This window comes from Watersipora subatra, chromosome 3 (genome assembly GCF_963576615.1).
Source record: "Watersipora subatra chromosome 3, tzWatSuba1.1, whole genome shotgun sequence".
Classification (NCBI taxonomy): domain Eukaryota; kingdom Metazoa; phylum Bryozoa; class Gymnolaemata; order Cheilostomatida; family Watersiporidae; genus Watersipora; species Watersipora subatra.
Window position 1 is genome coordinate 20,595,693 of NC_088710.1, and position 18,475 is coordinate 20,614,167.

Sequence of the window (18,475 nt, forward strand, 5' to 3'; positions counted from 1 at the left end):
CTATTAATTCACAGCTATGGCTGGATATACTGGAGGACAGATGACAGACAACAAACAACATTTTGAGATATATATATGTATATATGAATTAGCTATAATTATCTCCGGTAGTCATGTTATAGTTTGTCTGTTTTGCTGGTGGTCTGCGTCCTTGGTGGTCTATATTGTAGGTTCCTCATATTGAGGGTTATATACATGTATGTCATCAGTTGTTTTCATATAGTGTTTATACCATAGGTGATCTTTATTGCTTGTGGCCCATATTTAAAGAGGTCAATATTGTAGGTAGAACATATCACGTTTGTACATTTTATGATAGTCCATATTACAAGTAGTACTTATGGTAGCTGGTTCATATCGCGACTGGCTCATATCACTGCTGGTTCTTATCGCGGCTGGCTCATATCACTGATGGTTCATATCACGGCTGGTTCATATCATGGCTGGTTCGTGTCGCAGCTAGTTCATATTGCAGCTGGATCATATCGTTGCTTGTTCCTATACAACTAGATAATGACACTGCTGAATCATATCACTGCTGGATCATATCACAGCTAGATCGTATCGTATGCGGTCAATCGCAAGTTCTCATTTTATTCATCATAGTTCAACTATGTCTTGCCAGAATATTCTGTGAAGATTTATTCCTTGTTTATCCAGTGATGAAGAATCTAATTTGAGTGGCTCGTACAACCATGAAGGTTTTCTGTTTGTACCTTTGCAACAGCTACAAAAGTACATCGAGCAGCTAGACAAGAAGAACAACATCCAGGTAATAACCTACGGTATATCCTGCATTTGTACTAAAACTTAAGAAAGCAACATCAGACTGACTTGAACTTTGAACTTGTCTCTTTGAACTTACTTCCACATACACCATAAATATTAATTAGCTACACTTAAACATTTGTACATCTAGATGGTATATACTAATTACATACTTGGTACAAACTTCAAACGGAAACATGTGATCTAACTTATATATATATACAAAATATTCTTGTACAAACCTTATGAACAAGAATGTCTTTGTCACACAAAAATATGTGACAAACACATTTTTGTGCGCTAAAATTATCTCCCCCTATTCTTACATGATTTGCTAATGAGTGTATTGAATTTTATTTTTATCAAGTGAGACAATTGCGAAAAATACATAAAAATCATTGAAGAAAGCTCCAAGCGCACAATAGCTTGGTTAATTAAGCTGCATAGCCCAGTTGGCAGGCAGTGAGCAGGCTGGGGCAGGCTGAGGCTCTCACGGATGAAAAATCACTGCAATTTTAAGGAAAAAGTAAAAAGGCAGACTACTCCAGTGTCGACAGGAAGTACACTTCAAAACCGTCCTAAATAGATCAGCATTTTTTATTCATCAGATGTCAGCAGGTAGCAGATTCCTTGCTTCTGAGGCTTGGTATGAAAGCTGGCGATGTCCAGATTTTTTCATGCCTTCATACAGTATACCAATTTAGAATGAACTAAAGCATTATACATCAAAATATGAATCGACATGAGCATAAATTTTGATGCATGAGAAATAATCTGCATAATCAAGTTTTACAAAGTATGATTTCATACCAGCACAGCTCACTTCCATTTTTCTATTTATCTTTGATGCTGGTTATAAATTTTTACAAACCTTTACTGCAATACCTCCGTTTCTAACAGTACTCATCTGATTTGGATATAGTCAAAACTCCCATTAATATTTGCTTAACGACCCACTTAACTTTTTGGATGTCTCGACTAATATGAATATTTACTGTGGCTTAGTAATAACATTTGTTGTTATAGGGATATCCGAGCTTAATTGAAATGGTATTACATAGCAACATACTGCTTTATTCAAAAACCAATACATTTATTAAAATTTCGCCCCTTCAAAAGTGTCCTTAAAGATTCGTCTTATTTTTAATTTGTGAAACTTGCTGTCTCTTCAGACTCGACGGGCAGCTTTGAAATCGCTGACCCACATGTCTCTGAATGATGTTTTGGCAAATGATGAAAGTTACCAGAGAGTTTGGCCGTATCTGGAGAGAGGAATTGTGGATGCGTTGAGTGAGGATGAAGATCAGATTCTACAGGTGATGATAACTCTTAATTGTAGCTTAATATTTCATAATGCATAGACCACAAAATGGTTTGGAGGCATCATAGAAATGCAGATGTAAACCACAACTACAGGTCTCTGTAATTCTAGTATTATTTGTAGCAGCAAAAAGCGTTGACTTTCTGTCTGACTTTCTGAAGGTGGTTAATAGTAAGCTTGCTATCGGTTGAATTTCCAGAAAATTGCATTTCGAAGGAAAGACATCCCCAATAGCCAGTGCCCTAATCTATATTATATTAAAACTTAACAATTTAAATTATGTATGAAATCATGTTAGGATACTCCCAAAATATGCAACATGGATTTTCTATTTTAAAAATAAGATTCTTTTGTTTATCTATTTTAGTCGATTTGAATTACATTAAAAATCTAGAGTTCTTCATAAACTCTACTTTAGTGATTGGAACTTTGGAATCTAGCCATTTAGAAGGCCAAGATGCTGTTTTTTGTTCTTTTGACCTGGTTTATTTTGGTTTTTTTTCACAGCAATATACTATTATAATTTTTAATGTTTCGGATATCAGTTTGTTTCTTTAATAAAATATTGCCACAGAGTTTAGCCGCATAAGATACGCCTGACATCTGATTAAATTAAAAATAACAAACGAAATGAGATATTCTAGTACATTTTAAATCCAAACATTGCAGGATGGCTTTATGTTAGTTTTTTGCAATTAAAACTGCCAGCTGCTAGTTTCAAAGAGCGAAATCTTTTGTTTGCAGAAAAAGGCACTCTCCTTTATTAGTCGAGGTTTTTCATCAAGCCAAGGGAATCATCGAGAGTTGTATGGGACACTCACCGCCTTCCTTTATGAGTACTTTGCTGACAACACTCGACAGCGTGTTATGAAGGTGAAAAATGGACTGGATGCCACCAGGCAGGAACTATCCACAGTACTACAAGCTGTGAGTGAAATTCAAATCTATTGACTAACTAAACTTTTATATTATTTTGGTGTCATCAGGCTACCCTTGTCACATGTCACACTTTCTGATGTCAGGTTACGTGTCATACCTTTGTAATGAATCATCTACTGTGACCTTGTATGAAGTCATTCTCGTCTCTCCATCGCTCATGTAACATGACTTGCTCTTATTGACGCTTTATATAATGTTTACCTGTCAAGTTATGTCGCAACTGCCTATTGTCAACCTGTCTAATAATGTCACAACTGCCAACTGGCACCCTTTTTAATGTCAACTTTCTTGCGCCTGTCTAGTGCTAGATTGTTTCATGGCACACCGACTAAGGCCAGCTTGTCTTGTGTCACTCTGTAGAGTGTAGAGTGTCATCTTGTTTTATGGAAACTGTCTACTGTGACACTACTTAGTTTCATGATGTCTTGTCAGGTGTCAGGCTGGTCAATGTCACACTAAATCATCCCATCAATACTGAAGTTTGTCATAGCTTGAGGCATGCAAACTTACACCCATTAGCTAAACAGAATATTTAATGAACGCTATGAAAAGAAAAAAGACAACAAAAAACAACAAGTCCTTCAATAAAATTTCAAATGGTTTTAGAGCTGCTTTGAAGCAGTACTCGCTGGACTCTCTGAAATAGATTTGTTCTGATTTATTTTGCTTCCATGTTTTCCATGACTATCCACCTTTTCTTCATTAACAAACTCATCTGTTAACTCGGGCTCTGCACCTCGAATAACCATGCTACTGCGCATATGGGCCTTTATTGCACCTTACTTTTTCTATCATTTGGTTATGCTGTGATTTAGCGTAAAAACAAACAAACAAAGTTGCACTTTTAGATTTTAAAACTATGAAAAAATTAACTTGTTTGTGCTACTTCAGTTTTTAGCAATGTTCTCTCGCAAGCTGCAGACGATTGTTTTGTAGAACTCGTCAACTTCCAAAATCATCATTGACAAGGCTGCCAGCCTTCTGGTTGTTAATACTTTCTACTAAAGCTGATTTGCTGTGTAGTAATGAGAAATGAAAAATGAAAACCTAGTTAAATAAATTTGTAACTTTCACATGATTTTAATTGCATAGTTTTTTTTATGAGACAAATGCCAGCAGTTATATATATAGTTATATATATATACACTATATAGATTACTCCAATATGTGTATCAGTATTTTTCAGTCTATTAGAAGCCCATTTCAGTCATTTTCTTTGTTAAAGCTTATAGCCAGGGTAGACAGGCTGGCTCTATATCGCTTTTCTGCATATAACTAAATTTACACAGGCTATCTTCCTGTTAAACACAATGCCTGCAAATCCAAATGTATTTGTTTCTCCACGTGTTCACAATTCATTTCGTTGTTATCTCTTGGTTCAAGCTGAGCTTAAATATTGAAACGAATAAAAAGCCAGTTAAATAATTATAATCCAGCATCAGCCATTAAATCATGTAGTATTGATAAATTATTACGCATAAACTCTATTTACATTATAGTCCATTGCAATGTTAAACCAATACAATGGGGTTGGCTAACTTCTTAAACCATCTTTATGGTAAGTCCATGATCATTGCCTCAAGATGTACAGCAAACAATGCAGTCTGACTGCAATGGAGGATAGCTCTGAAAATAGACTAGCAAGAGATTTGAGGTTATGTAGGATTTGGGTTTATCAAAAAAAGCAGACAACTCTGACAGTAAACTTGCAGGCAATGTTAGATTAGGATTCGTGCGGAAGACAACTCTGAAAATAGCTGGAAGACGCGCTTCCATATTTTTTTGCTGCTAATCCGTAGCTTAATTTCTTTGTAACAAGAGCTCAGGTGCAAAGTCTGCTCCTTTTGATTTGATAAGTATGTTTAATTCATTTGTAACCCGGTGGGTTATTGGCATATATTTTCTTCTCTAACGATCAACCTCAGTGATTTGCTTCAAAATATAGGTATATGATAGCCTTTTCTCTACACTCACAATCAATCATGCAGATTGTTAATATAATGAGCTACTACACTTGTCCTACTGCTGACCTTGAGAGTTATTCCTCTTGTTTTCTATCTTATCAGCAACTTCTCTCTTTTCCTTTGGACATGTTTAGATGTGATAGAACCTTAGGAAGAGAGCTGACTCTAACCGCTGGATGGCTGACCTAATTAGAAGTTATTAATATGTTTAAAAAGCATCAAATAACCTCAAAAACTATCTCTGCTGACTATTATGTCATAACAACAAACAACAGCAGCTTCGACAGCAGATTAATGTAAAGACAAGCTAAATGATAGCTACCACTATTATTCAGTTTATAATTAAAATTGAAGCATAAATGATTATCGTTACTATTTTTCTTTACAATCATTAGCCATTTTGAACGATAGCATTCGTAATTGATGAATGAGAAATAGTTCATATATATTTGATTTGTCGAAATGAGTGGTTCCCATCGGACAGGTTGCAATTTTCATTGAACTATCATAGCCGAGTTATCCAATAAGAGACTGTATCTCATTTTATATCAAAGTTATAGCCAAGTTATCAAATAAGAAACTGTATTTCATCTAATATCAAAGTTATAACCAAGTTATCCAATAAGAAACTGTATCTCATCTTATATTAAAGTTATAACCAAGTTATCCAATAAGAAACTGTATTTCATCTTATATTATATTAAAGTCATAGCTGAGTTATCAAATACAAAACTGTGTCTCATCTTATGTCAAGGTTAAACCTCTAATTTGTTAACAGAATTGATAAGAGTATAGTCAATATGACAGCTATCAACCAATCCGAACCAAGTAATAAGTAAATATCTGTCTCTACTTATATTGTATTGCATTTCTTACTAGCCACTTGCCGTCATATTTGTGTTTCATCACCATTTTAGCTCTCATTTCCACTTGCATATTTAATAAACAACAGAATAATATTAGCAGACTATGTTTGTTTCAAGCGTGTTGCTCTATTTTGCTCTCCGTAGTTCCGACTGATGAATGACTTTCAAAAGCACATTCCCAACTACTGGGTGCGCTACCAGACACGCTTTCTGAATGACGTACTAGAAAAGACGGTGATGCTGGTATCTGTTGGTGGAAGAGGAGGGATGGAAATACAACCTTTCCTTAATGTCACTCCTGTACATCTGCTAGCACTTGTGGACCCAATAGCGGAGTGGTTCACCAGATGGACAGTGAGTTGCCCTTTACCTATTACATAATTGTTTTTGTTAGAAAATTGTGTTTAGAGCTATTACACTGGGCTGACATTGCGAAAGGTTCAAAGTAATTGCGTGATGTCCATGTTGTGGTGTTTGCCATCATGGTTATTTTAGTTTCAAAAACTTAAAAATGGAGTGTAGACGTTTGCGTTTAGTTATACATGTTGTAAATGCAACTGTTGATGCAATAATAGTCTGCAACTATCGTTTCAAAAATGTTCGTCCCTGGGTGGGCTTGAACCACCAACCTTTCGGTTAACAGCCGAACGCGCTAACCGATTGCGCCACAGAGACTCACTGATTATTGCAGTGGTATAAAGGCGATAATAACGCTCTACTTGGCTAAGAGATTGATTTTTGATTACCGTGGCTGCTGTAAGTCAGTGTCGTATAGGGACACTGCTGTAAGTATGCTAGGCTTAGGAAAGACATGACGCATATGCACGCGACCATGACATCCGTATTATTGAAACTGGAAATGTATAGCTTGGTGAAACGTTTCCAACGCAGAACCAATGCGAGCCATACAGGTATCAGACAATGTCTCTGCTGAATAATAATTGTTTTATATTGTATGTTAAAAATATATGTACAAACAGTTACCAATTTTGTTTTAGGCAAACAAGTAAAGATAGAATCATAGATAGTTAAAGAGAGATTTGTAATCATGATATTGCATGTTGCAAAAACATTGCTCTTATAATGACAAAACCATAACTATTGGCAGCTTGTTGTGTTCCATTCCTGGCCGTATTGTTCAGCCCAACTAAAAATGCCAGCCTATTCTCATGCACAATACTGTGCAAATGGTTGCTCTACTAGAAAAAAAAACCACCAGAGAAAAAAACTAAGGAACGCCCATGTATCAGCACAAAAACTCTAAATTTTGCGCGTGTATGACTTGTTTCATAAAAATGCATTTCACAAAATGTACAAGAAGAAGCTCATATGTCTGGGTATTAATACAGCTTGTGGAGTTGACCGCTTTACCTACCATGCATACAAATTTAATATAAATTCTAGTAGCTAACAAAAAACAGTCTTTGTGATGTTCCGCATAAACATTGCGTGAAACCTATTGCTATACACATAGTTAAGATAAGCTTCAAAACTACATGAAGGAAAGACACCCCTTTACGGGCGTATGTGAACAACAACCATAAAAACGTAAATAGCCCGTGACATGCATAGATTCTAATTTGTCCCAAATAAGCCAGGCGTTGAATTCAGCTATTAATCATGATGATCTCCCATTATCTGTAGTGATAGTGTCAGGTGTTCATACTAAATGATTGATACCACTTTCACAGCATGGCTCCTACAGTCGTCTGCCCCTGTTTGAGGTCATGAAGCGACAGCATGGGTTCTTGGAGAGTCTCGTGAAAAGTATCCTCGAGTTTGTAGAGTCTCGACGTGTACCCTTTGACCTCATCAGTGAGGCATCGGAGAGCGTGGCAAGTCAGCGAGGAACAGTTGGTACGTGTTAAGGTCATTGATCACTCGTAGGCTTTGTGAGACCAAATAGGTTGGGTGTAGAATATTTATTCTGTTTTATTTTTCATTTCAAAACTACATTACTTGATATGCATGGAATCACTTTATGGTACTGCATAAACATAGTCCATACCAGGGAACCGTGAGAAGACAACTCCGCTAGTTTAAATAGGTATTGTATACTACAAAGCTTGGCTTGAAGGAGATTTTATAGGCTAACTTGTACAAAGTGACAGCACTTATATACATGGGATAAAAGTAGCTTGGTAGTTAGTTATATGTCGTCTGCTTGTTTAACAGGATCCCACCAGCAGAGATTCACCTACACTGGTCTAGAGCTGGAGTACTTCTACTTTGTACATGCCATCAACATTGTGGGCCGTATTCTTATCTATAAACAGGGTCTCGAACTGTTTCCTGTTAAAATCGAAGGCTACAAAGGTGAGCTTCTAACATCAAGCAGTGACATTCTATCAACCTACAGTGTTCATGTTAATATCTAATATATAATGACTCCTTCATGCTAATATTCTGCATGTCGGAATCAAGATAGCTTTGGGAGTTTCGAAAAAGATGAATTTTGTGTTTTCCTTTCACCATGAATACTGTAAAACATCTAAATGAACGCCACCTCTATTTGACCACCACTATTTGACCACCACTATTTGACCACCACTACACTACTACAGGAGAAGAGTTGAAAAATAGAGCGTCACCCTTTAATTGAACGCCACCTCCATATGACCACCTCTATGACATTCTTTGATCTGTACAAACCCATAGTGGCAAGTGATCAGTAGAAGTGTCCACAAAATCGTATTAATAAGGACTTGGTTACATCAATAACAATTCTTTAGTTGTTTATGCTTGTATTGAAGTCCGTTTTTCAACGCCAAAGCTTTTCGGTTTTTGTCATTAAAACTTTGAAGACAGCACCGTAAAAATAATTAATAACTGTATCAGATTGGTAGCGGTTCCTTGTTTAACGCAATCTTGATACATCAAAATATAGGAAAAACGGTTCACATTTACGATGGTATATGGAACGACTAGTTTTAGGCTTAAAGTTTGTCATTATTCGTGCGAAATGCAACGTTTGAAAGATTTGCTCAGCCAAAAAAATGGTTTGGACACTAATATCGACTAGTTCAGCAGTGCAGAAGAGTAGTTGAAATCAAAAGACATTGTGGAAGGTATTGAACAGCCAGAAGAAGATAAAATCGTTTCAAAGGAAAGCAACAATCAGAACGCAACTGTCCGAGCAAATGATGCAAATATTTTTGTTTAAAAATGTTAACTTTTGTTTTTGCATGTATTGTAAGTATGGTTTGTTTATGTCACTTGTTCTTAAATATTTGTTTGTAGCATTTAATAGATTATTATATAACTTTTAAATTTGTAGATTTATAGCATAATATTTGGTAGCATCATTGCGTTTATATAAAGCTTATGATGGATCGGCGCTCATAGCTCCTCTTCTATTGCACATGAAAAGCTAGTTTTAGCTCCAAACTGTAGAAAACATATCGATAAGTGCCATGAGTTTTTTTATAGAACATTGTTAAATACAGTTATGAAATATAAATATGCCTTCAAATTTAGACTGGAAGAAAAAGTTGAAAGCAATAAATTACAAATCAAGGCCACAGGCTATAATATCATTGCTGGTTAATTGCAAGCAATAGATATCAACTGGTAGAGATATTTGTCGGACACCCAATGCATATTTATTTAGAGATCTACAAGAATTTGGAGGTAAGTTAGCAGATTTTTTGCATCTAAAAGAGTTAATGTCACTCTGCCCGAAAGAGAGTGCAAAATATAGGCAACATTTGCTTCACCCGTAAAAGGGTTAAATTTATCTTCCCAAAATTCTGATGAGCTATTTGAAAAATACAACGCTAGCCTTTATTTGAACGCCACTTCCATTTGACCGTTACTGAAGGGGTAGGGTTTAAAAATAGAATGCCATGGCATTCAAATAAAGATTTTATGGTAATTGCTATGAAGTTGGTTTCTGAGGGTGTACACGTTTGTTTTAGATGAGATCACTATTACAAAGTTGATATGTGCCATATGTGAACTGGTAACCAACCCTGCTGGCCACGCTAGCAACTTTGTAACTGGTGAGTCTTATAGCTACTTTCATGTGCTTGTTCATCTCAAGAATCTTTACTATAATAAGATCCATGGATAAGATCCATCCATAAGATAATAAGTCTGTCTGTCCGAAGCCATGCTAAGAGCTTTAGAAAAAAGATTGCCTAGCATGGGAATTGAACCTGACGCATCAGAAAAAAGATCGCCTTACATGGGAATTGAACTCGGATATTCCTTTAAGCAGCTAGGCACACTACTAACTGCACCACCCGACCACCTTTTCACATTTAGGAATAGTTGTACGCATAGTTATTACACTGGATAATCTATCACTGCGCACTGTACTGCCAGCGTACTAGTTTCTATAATATATTTTCATGAATGACGTTAAGAAGGGAACTTTATGGAGATTATGTCTTTAGAAAATATGTGTTATTCGCTGACTATTTTGCTGTGTCACATGACCAGCTTTCTTTGAAAATTTTTTTTAGTTGTTTAAAGTTTGATAATACAGCTAATAGCTGAAGACAGAAGACATCTATGCGAAGACAGCTAAGCATAAAGACTTAGCTAATCACATGCATCTATAGATATACTTAGAGCTTGGCAGATACGAATTTATTTACTATCTACTAACATTTTGCAGTTAGCATGTATTCGTAGAAGTATTTAGTGGAGCACACTTGTTCATAAATGTACTTTGTACTTAACACTACTACAGCTAGTACTGTAGTAGTGTACTGCTGGTGTACTACTAGTACTGTAGTAGTGTATAGCTAGTGCTGTAGTAGTGTACTGCTAGTGTACTACTAGTACACTAGCAAAAATTCATGAATTCGTTCGCGAAATTCGTTATGATTACCAATGGAGCGACTGACATAACATCGCAGCCAAGCCACATAGACGGAAGAGAACAACTCCCTTTCAGTGCAGCTGATGCATCAGGTGCAGTGCGTCTTGTGACAAGTTGTTGTTTTGCTCGCCACGCTCGCTGGAGGACAACTCCACAAAAACAACAGTTTGTCAAGACAGGCTAACCTGATACACACACAGAGTGTAGGTAAGGTGATGTGTAGGTACAGAGGTAGAGGTTATGAGGGTGTGTAGTAACTTCAACTTAAACTAGGCAAAGGTTAAACTTACTGAGCTTACATATTTTTTATTACATTTTTTTACAGTTCCTTTTAGATTTTTGCTAGCCTCTTCAATTTTACTGGGGAAGCTGATGTTTCAAGAACAGTCGAGTATTATATGGTGGCAATTATATCAAGTATAGAGTTGAATAGTCGCTAGATTTTTGCGTCATATTTTGAAAATTTTAGGAGATCGTTAAGAGAAGCTTGACCGCATATTTTGGTTTTCTAAAGCTCAAACTTGTGGTTTCAGGTGGATTCGAACCTTCGATAGTTGCTACGGAGATACTGAAAAAGCTCTGCTACTCCGAGTGTACCTACAAAGTGTGTTTGTGCAAGGATGATGTCACCAACACTATGTTGATGCCTATAGCTCATTGGCTAGACAGCAGCATCCCTGTACGTGTTAACAATATTCGCTTAGTTTATGTAGGCCTACAAGTGCACTTGCTATTGTGGTAATATAACTGCAGGGGAGGACAAACCTCTTGTGTTATTTATTCAAGGAGGGATCACTAGCAGGGGAGGCAACTTTGCGAAACATAGCGGACATTCTCTCAGTAATGGCCTCGAAGAGTGTTGGCAGACGACATCTTCTGTATGGAGAGAGAGGTGACACTTTTTCACGCAGCAGGTTAGTAAATACTTCCTTTTGTAGAAAAGTTTTGAATACCTGCTATGGTATAGATGAATTCTTGTGATACTGTTATTGTAATCTACTGTTATTGTAATCTAACTATAAAAAACTTACAAGTTGGTTTTTTCAGTTTGATTACTGGCACTCTGTTCTGAGATTGGAGGAAAATAATTATCATCATACGAGGTTCACTTACTCTAATGTTTGGTTTGTACATCAAAACCGTCAAACATTGGAGCAAATATTCATATAACAATAAGTAATAGTTTGTTCATTTTACATGTTAGAAATGATGATAAATACTTCAAATAGTATTGAGGCAAATACACAGTGTACAATTATACGTGATGTACAATTATACGCGATGTACAATTATACGCGATGTACAATTATACGCGATGTACAATTATACGCGATGTACAATTATACGCGATGTACAATTATACGCGATGTACAATTATACGTGATGTACAATTATACGCGATGTACAATTATACGCGATGTACAATTATACGCGATGTACAATTATACGCGATGTACAATTGTACACAATGTACAATTATACACAATGTACAATTATGTAAAAAACTAAGTTATATGGAAAACTAAACTAATAAAATAATAATCAGGTTATTTCACCTTACAGACATGAGAAGGGAAGTGTAGGTTTGACATTGTTGAAGTTCTGTAGTAGCATGACTTCCTCTAAGTGCTTCTCAAATAGCGGGTGCCGACATCCACCCCATTCGTCAAGGGGTGAATGTGAGCACCCCGCTATTTGTCAAGCATTCAATTAGAGTATTTGTTACCAATTTGTCTTCCTTTCGTTTAATTTGTTTTACTTTAAAGTTCTATTGTTTCAATAAACTTCAGATGTCATGTGTTGAAAATCACTTCGTACCTTCAGTCGAATATTTGCTAAAATCGCTTGTCAAAGACTTTGAACATAGAGGTGATCATAAACTGATGTTTGTTTGTGCCACTGTTTGTACTACAAGTATACTGTTTCAGCTCTGTACCTGTATCTATGGCTATTGAGCCGTAAGTATTTAGGCAAACACACGCTGCTAATACCTGTATATTATTTTCTTATTAAGGCCTCACCGCTTGTATACATATTTTTGTTCTATGTTTTCCTTCCTATCACTATTCTTTGCTCTTCACACTCATCAGATGTTACACTTACAGGATTCACCTACAGTCCTCTTACATGTATGTAATCATTGAAATCTCTCATCTTACTACTCTGTCTGCATTTCGACTAAGTGAGCAATGTCATATTATGATGGTGGATACTAGACCAAGTTAATATTCATCTAACCTATTAGGATGACAGATAGGTCAAGTTGGTTGTTCTCTCTCATTTTAGCAATGCATATAAGTCAAGTTGACATGTTTCTGCCACAATATTACTGTATATTTGCCAAGATGGTACTTATATATACTGGTATAAGTGAAGTTTGCAATTTTCTACTACCGTATATAAGCACTAGGCATAAATCAACTTGGTACTCTTTTTGTGATAGCTTGGTGTGTGAGTGCGTGCACGCATGGGATCATGCGTGATCATGCGCCCGCATGTGCATGCGCTCGTGTGTTAAATTGGCACCTCTAGTCATAATAGTCTTGTATATAACTCAAATTGTTACTCGCTAGAATAGATATAGGTCAAGTTGATACTCTTCAGCCATTTAGGCATTTGATATAGGTTACTTTAACACTCCTCTCTCATATTAGCAATATAGATGTGTGAAATTGGTACTTTTTAGTTATGTTAGCGATGGATATATGTCTAGGTGGCACTCAATCAGGCTAGCATTGTATAAAAAGTCATGCTGGTTCCCTTCTGTCGTATCAGCATTGTTTATAGATGAAATTAGTATTTCTTTGACATATTTGCAGTGTATATAGCAATCATACATAGCTCAAGTAGATACTACTCTGTGGTATCAGCACAGTATATAGGTCAAGTTAGTACTCCCCTGTGGTATCAGCACAGTAGATCAGTTAAGTTGGAACTCCTCTATTGTATTAGCACAGAATATATGTCAAGTTACTACTCCTTTATTGTATTATCAGTGTTTATAGGGCAAGTCAGTTCTTCGCTGCTGTATAAGCACTGTACATAGGTTGAGTTTGATCTCCTCTGTTTTATCAATACTGCATATAGTTCAAGTTGGTACTCTTCTATTGCATTAGTACAATGTGTGAGCAAGCTGGTACTTCCACACCATATAAGTTCTGTATATACCGTACTTTTCGGACTAATAGCCGCTACTTTTTTCTGATGGTTTGAGCCATGTGGCTTATATAAGGGTGCGGCTAATCTGTGGCTTTTTCATTCACCGCTAGGGCGCATTAACAAGAATCTCCTGTTAGTGCGTTTCTAGCGGTGAAAGAAAATACGAAACAATGCCTAACGGTACTGTTCTGTTAGGCACTAGGTTAAAAAGTGTCGGTTAATACGAAACAGTGCCATTAGGCACTGTTCCATTTTAAACAGCAAAGTTGCTGCCGCGTTAAAAAGCACCATCCTGAGTTCTGCGGCCTATACAATGGTTTGGCCTATGTATTGTTTTAATATCGTTTTTGGAAAATAAAGCAGATGCGGCTTATATAGGGGTGCGGTTTATAGTCCGAAAAATACTGTAGGGCGAGTTGAGATTCCATCAGTTTTGATGCAAGCATAGCTAGTTATTCAGGCTATGTTTGCATTCCTCTAACATAACTTGTAACAAATTTTACTATACTGATCATGGTTCCAAACTATTAAATATAACTGGTCTTAGTCAATACCTGATCTTCGAAGGTAGGTTCACCTAATATGGCTCATTGTAAGTTTATTAAAGACTGGCGTAAATATAGCCAAAAAAGAAGTTGAATATTTGAGTATTTTCAGGTCATCTGCTGCTCACTGTCTGACCGACTTCTGTAAGAAAGCTCTGAAGAATGCTTTACCAGCTGCTCATGGACAAGTATCTCGGTTGGTATCGGGTAGCTATCTCTTTCTCTGTAGACAACTTTACAACAACGGAGAAGGACTACAGGCTATATACGGTTACGATTTGCACACTGTGCTCAGTGAGACTTGGAGAGAGGTTAGTACCTACATGTAGTTATTAGTATTGCGCGGTTTAGGGGGCTGCCTGTCTTACAATATCACCATCGGTGGTTTTTGTGTTCTTGTAATTTTATTGGTGCTTTCAATTAGCTATTCTATGTAGGAGTGTATGTATGCAGTTGATCATATCATGCTGTATGGCTGGGTTGTAGGCTTTCTGACCAGCAGAAGTGTGTGATTTTTTGTTAACCGTATGAAGGAGCAAAAGCAAATGTTAGTCGAAGACTTGTGTATATGCGTTTATATTGTTCTTCCATATCATATTATTAATATCTGCATATTGTTCTTCTCTTATTTAATATTAATCTCACGACCAAAGACGAGCGAAGCGTGTGTTTGGGAGCTTTGTGATAAATGCATATGCGCACACAACTCCTAAAAGTTATTCATCAACGCTGTACCCAAACCCTTGTACCGAAATCTCATCAAAAAATTTAACCATTTTTGTGTAGAGTCGTTTAAGTATAATAACGATACAAAAAACATATAAACCTAGTTAAATATGTTACCAAGTCTTTGAAAAGTGTAGACAATATCCTAAAACCTACCCATCTGATCAGATAATACATAACTAGACAGATTAATTTGGCCTGAAATCGCCATTTAAACCTGATAAGCCTTTTTTAATCAAAATTAAGACTGGCCAACAAAATGCCCATAAAGCCGTGTGACAGATGGTAGAACCATAAAGCCGCGCGCATTTCACGAGAAAAACGTGCATATTTCACCAGTCTATGGCATTGTCCAATTACCGAAGGTTTCTGTAATTAACGTAGAAGTACTGAAAAGTAATCGTTTCTTTTTGCCGATTTTAAAGATAATTCTGACATTTTGGACACTTATAATGAGTACTTTGGTATTCCAACCGATGTCCAAAGCAGTGAAAGTAAAGGAAATGATGATATTTTTCTAACGATTCTTATAAGATTATTACAATATTTAATAATAAGAATAATTATTTGATTTTATAAGATTATTATAAGATTTAATTATAAAAATAATCATTCGAATTTATAAGATCGAAGCATATAGTGACCGACGGTGTGCAATATATTACTGTTATTGTTTTTCTACAGATTTTGTTGATGATACTACGGCTGTGCCCAATATCGCGGTACTGCCAAGCCGTTTTTAATATCTACAAAATTAAGTAATAGGCTTACATTTTCTTATAGATATACAGCTATTTCTATGACAACCAACTAAAATCTGTTTAGATTTTTAAATTTAGCATAATTTTTTGCATATAAATACAAAAATCTAGATAAATATCACAACTTCTTGATATTGGTTGCTATGACGTTTTGAAATGTAAACAAAATTGTGCATTGGTTTTGGTTTCTCAAACTTTAACACCAGTTTTCTCAGAACTATGTTTTCGCACTAATGGTAAACATGCATTCAGTTTATTGACCATAAAATCTGCTGTAATTAAGCTGGAATCAATATTTTTTGCAAAATAACTGAGAATTTTCTCCCTCTGCTAGTGTAAATAACTCTAAATCTCACACACCCGACTTAACCATGGTTTTTGTGATCATGACCCATTTCTTCACTTCGGTTACAGATCGCTGTCAAAACCATTCTACATTCAGCACAACCAACTTTCAAACTGTGTATATTACACAGCAGCTTGCCATTTCACTTCTAATATTGCATTTCTCCTATTGCAAGGGAGAGATATAAACATAATTATAATCTTTTCCTTTCATTATTGCTGTTTGTTGTACATAATAACACCCAGTACATTACAGCTACCATCGCAGCTACCATTGCAGTTCTCCTATTGCACTGCAGTGCCATTTGACTGCTAATATTGCATTTCTCAACCATCAGTACCCTTTCTTTTTTCCATTATCACTTTGGTCGTGGGCTGTATGACAGGGGAATTTCTAGTATATTATTCTTCTATTATATATAAATAGCATGTATATGTTATTCTATTATATATTATTAATATATATTATTTTTCTATTGTATACAATTTTTATATATGCCTATATTGCTTCTATATACCGGTATATTATTTTTCTATTATGTATTATTTACTTATATGTATTTATATTATATATTGTTTCTATGTATTATTTACTTATATGTATTTATATTATATATTGTTTCTATGTATTATTTTTTCATTGTATATTATTTTTATACGTGTTATTGTTCTATTGTTTATTGTCCATGTATATGTATTGTTCATATATATTACTTTTCTATTATCTAGTATTTTAACATTATATATTATTTTTCTAATTGAATTTTATTTTTGCATGCTCTAATATTTTTCCATAATATATTTTTTCCATTATATATTATTCTTCTATTATATACTATTTGTATATTTTATATATACCATATATGTATATACTGAATGTCAAGCGATCACAGTTATTGTAACTTGGTTTAGAGTGGCACGTTTCATAAATTGCTTAACACAAACATACAAAAGTTCTAAACACTAAAAATTAGACACCATAAATATTGAAAGACCGATTTAACTATAAATCTTTTGACTCTCACCATTGAAACGCACAATCAAAGATTGTTATATGTTTATATAAACATGTGACATGTTATTGTAGGCATCCAAAGCATTGAACGGTGTTAGGGAAAAACAGTCAGCTGCTAGTAAGGAAATGTACGTACTTAACAGGAAGTTCTTTCTGCTCCTATTCTTATATGATGCTACTATGGTTGTTTGTAGACATCTACTTACGACTCTGAACTAAGATAATTGGCAGCATTCAACACTTATCAATCATTGTTTGCATGTTCATGCTGCTGTATTCACGGTGGTGTGGTAGAATACAAACCAAATGTATTTGAAGCAGTAAGGGAAATTTGATTTAGGAAAATTTAGTGGAAATTTTATTTTTAAATTAAAATTTAATTTATTATTTTAGCTCTACTTATACAGTTTCAATATAGTATATTCTTGTTATTTCATATAGGTGTAGTCTTGCGTGTATATCTCCTGTGTTGATTATCAGTGACTATAGTCTCTTTTGTACAAAATATCTGTTGGGAAATAATCACACATAAAAATAAAATAAAAATTTTTTTAAAATAAGTTTTATTAAGTTTTTTAAACTTAATTATAAATTAAAAAGGATATTTAGTCAATTCAGTGTTTAATTTTTACAACTTATTGTCAGAATATCCTGGGAGGAGGAGTTGAAAGACAACCTTTTGAGTTATGCGACAACTCCAAAGGGTGTGCTGCTAATGCAACAGTCAACAGCTATGTACGCTTGCATAGAGCATCTCTGTAAACGCCATCGCAACAAGATTCAAGTCAGCTCTCTGGAGAAGTTTGGCTATGGCAGCGTCATCACCCAGATAGCTGGTACAGCTTGTGGGATGCTGGAGTTTGAAAAACAGGGTGAGTGCTAAATGGGTGATTTGGAAGCTTTTTTGTATGTTAAGATTGCAGTAGGTTTACAAATTTACACTGATTGTCAGATCTCATGCCTTTCTAGCATGGATTGTGGCAAGATTAACCTGTGGTTGCTTTAATACCAATATTGTTTTGATTTAAAAATGGTTGGTTGCTGTATTGGCTAATCTGTTACTTACACATAAACTAAGACTCAGCTATGACTCAGCTATGACCCAGCTATGACTCAACTATGACTCAACTATGACTCAGCTATGACTCAGCTATGACTCAACTATAACTCAGCTATGACTTAGCTATGACTCAGCTATTACTCAGCTATGACTCAGCTATAACTCAGCTATGACTCAG

The 18,475-nt window shown here is 35.4% G+C and overlaps 1 protein-coding gene and 1 non-coding gene across 2 annotated transcripts in view; one reads left to right on the plus strand and one right to left on the minus strand.

Annotated features, from left to right (window-relative positions):
* The window catches only part of LOC137390190 (protein broad-minded-like), a 37,515-nt gene that overhangs the window by 1,899 nt on the left and 17,141 nt on the right, over positions 1–18,475 (plus strand). The window contains exons 4-15 of the mRNA XM_068076482.1: positions 661–772; positions 1,941–2,084; positions 2,834–3,016; positions 6,003–6,212; positions 7,550–7,715; positions 8,034–8,174; positions 9,776–9,852; positions 11,168–11,365; positions 11,473–11,600; positions 14,503–14,701; positions 17,310–17,365; positions 17,883–18,109. Coding sequence (XP_067932583.1) covers positions 661–772; positions 1,941–2,084; positions 2,834–3,016; positions 6,003–6,212; positions 7,550–7,715; positions 8,034–8,174; positions 9,776–9,852; positions 11,168–11,365; positions 11,473–11,600; positions 14,503–14,701; positions 17,310–17,365; positions 17,883–18,109 — 1,841 coding nt within the window. The remainder of the gene's footprint in view (positions 1–660; positions 773–1,940; positions 2,085–2,833; positions 3,017–6,002; positions 6,213–7,549; positions 7,716–8,033; positions 8,175–9,775; positions 9,853–11,167; positions 11,366–11,472; positions 11,601–14,502; positions 14,702–17,309; positions 17,366–17,882; positions 18,110–18,475) is intronic.
* Trnan-guu (transfer RNA asparagine (anticodon GUU)) lies at positions 6,460–6,533 on the minus strand. The gene has a single exon. It is a non-coding gene; the product is annotated as a tRNA-Asn (tRNA).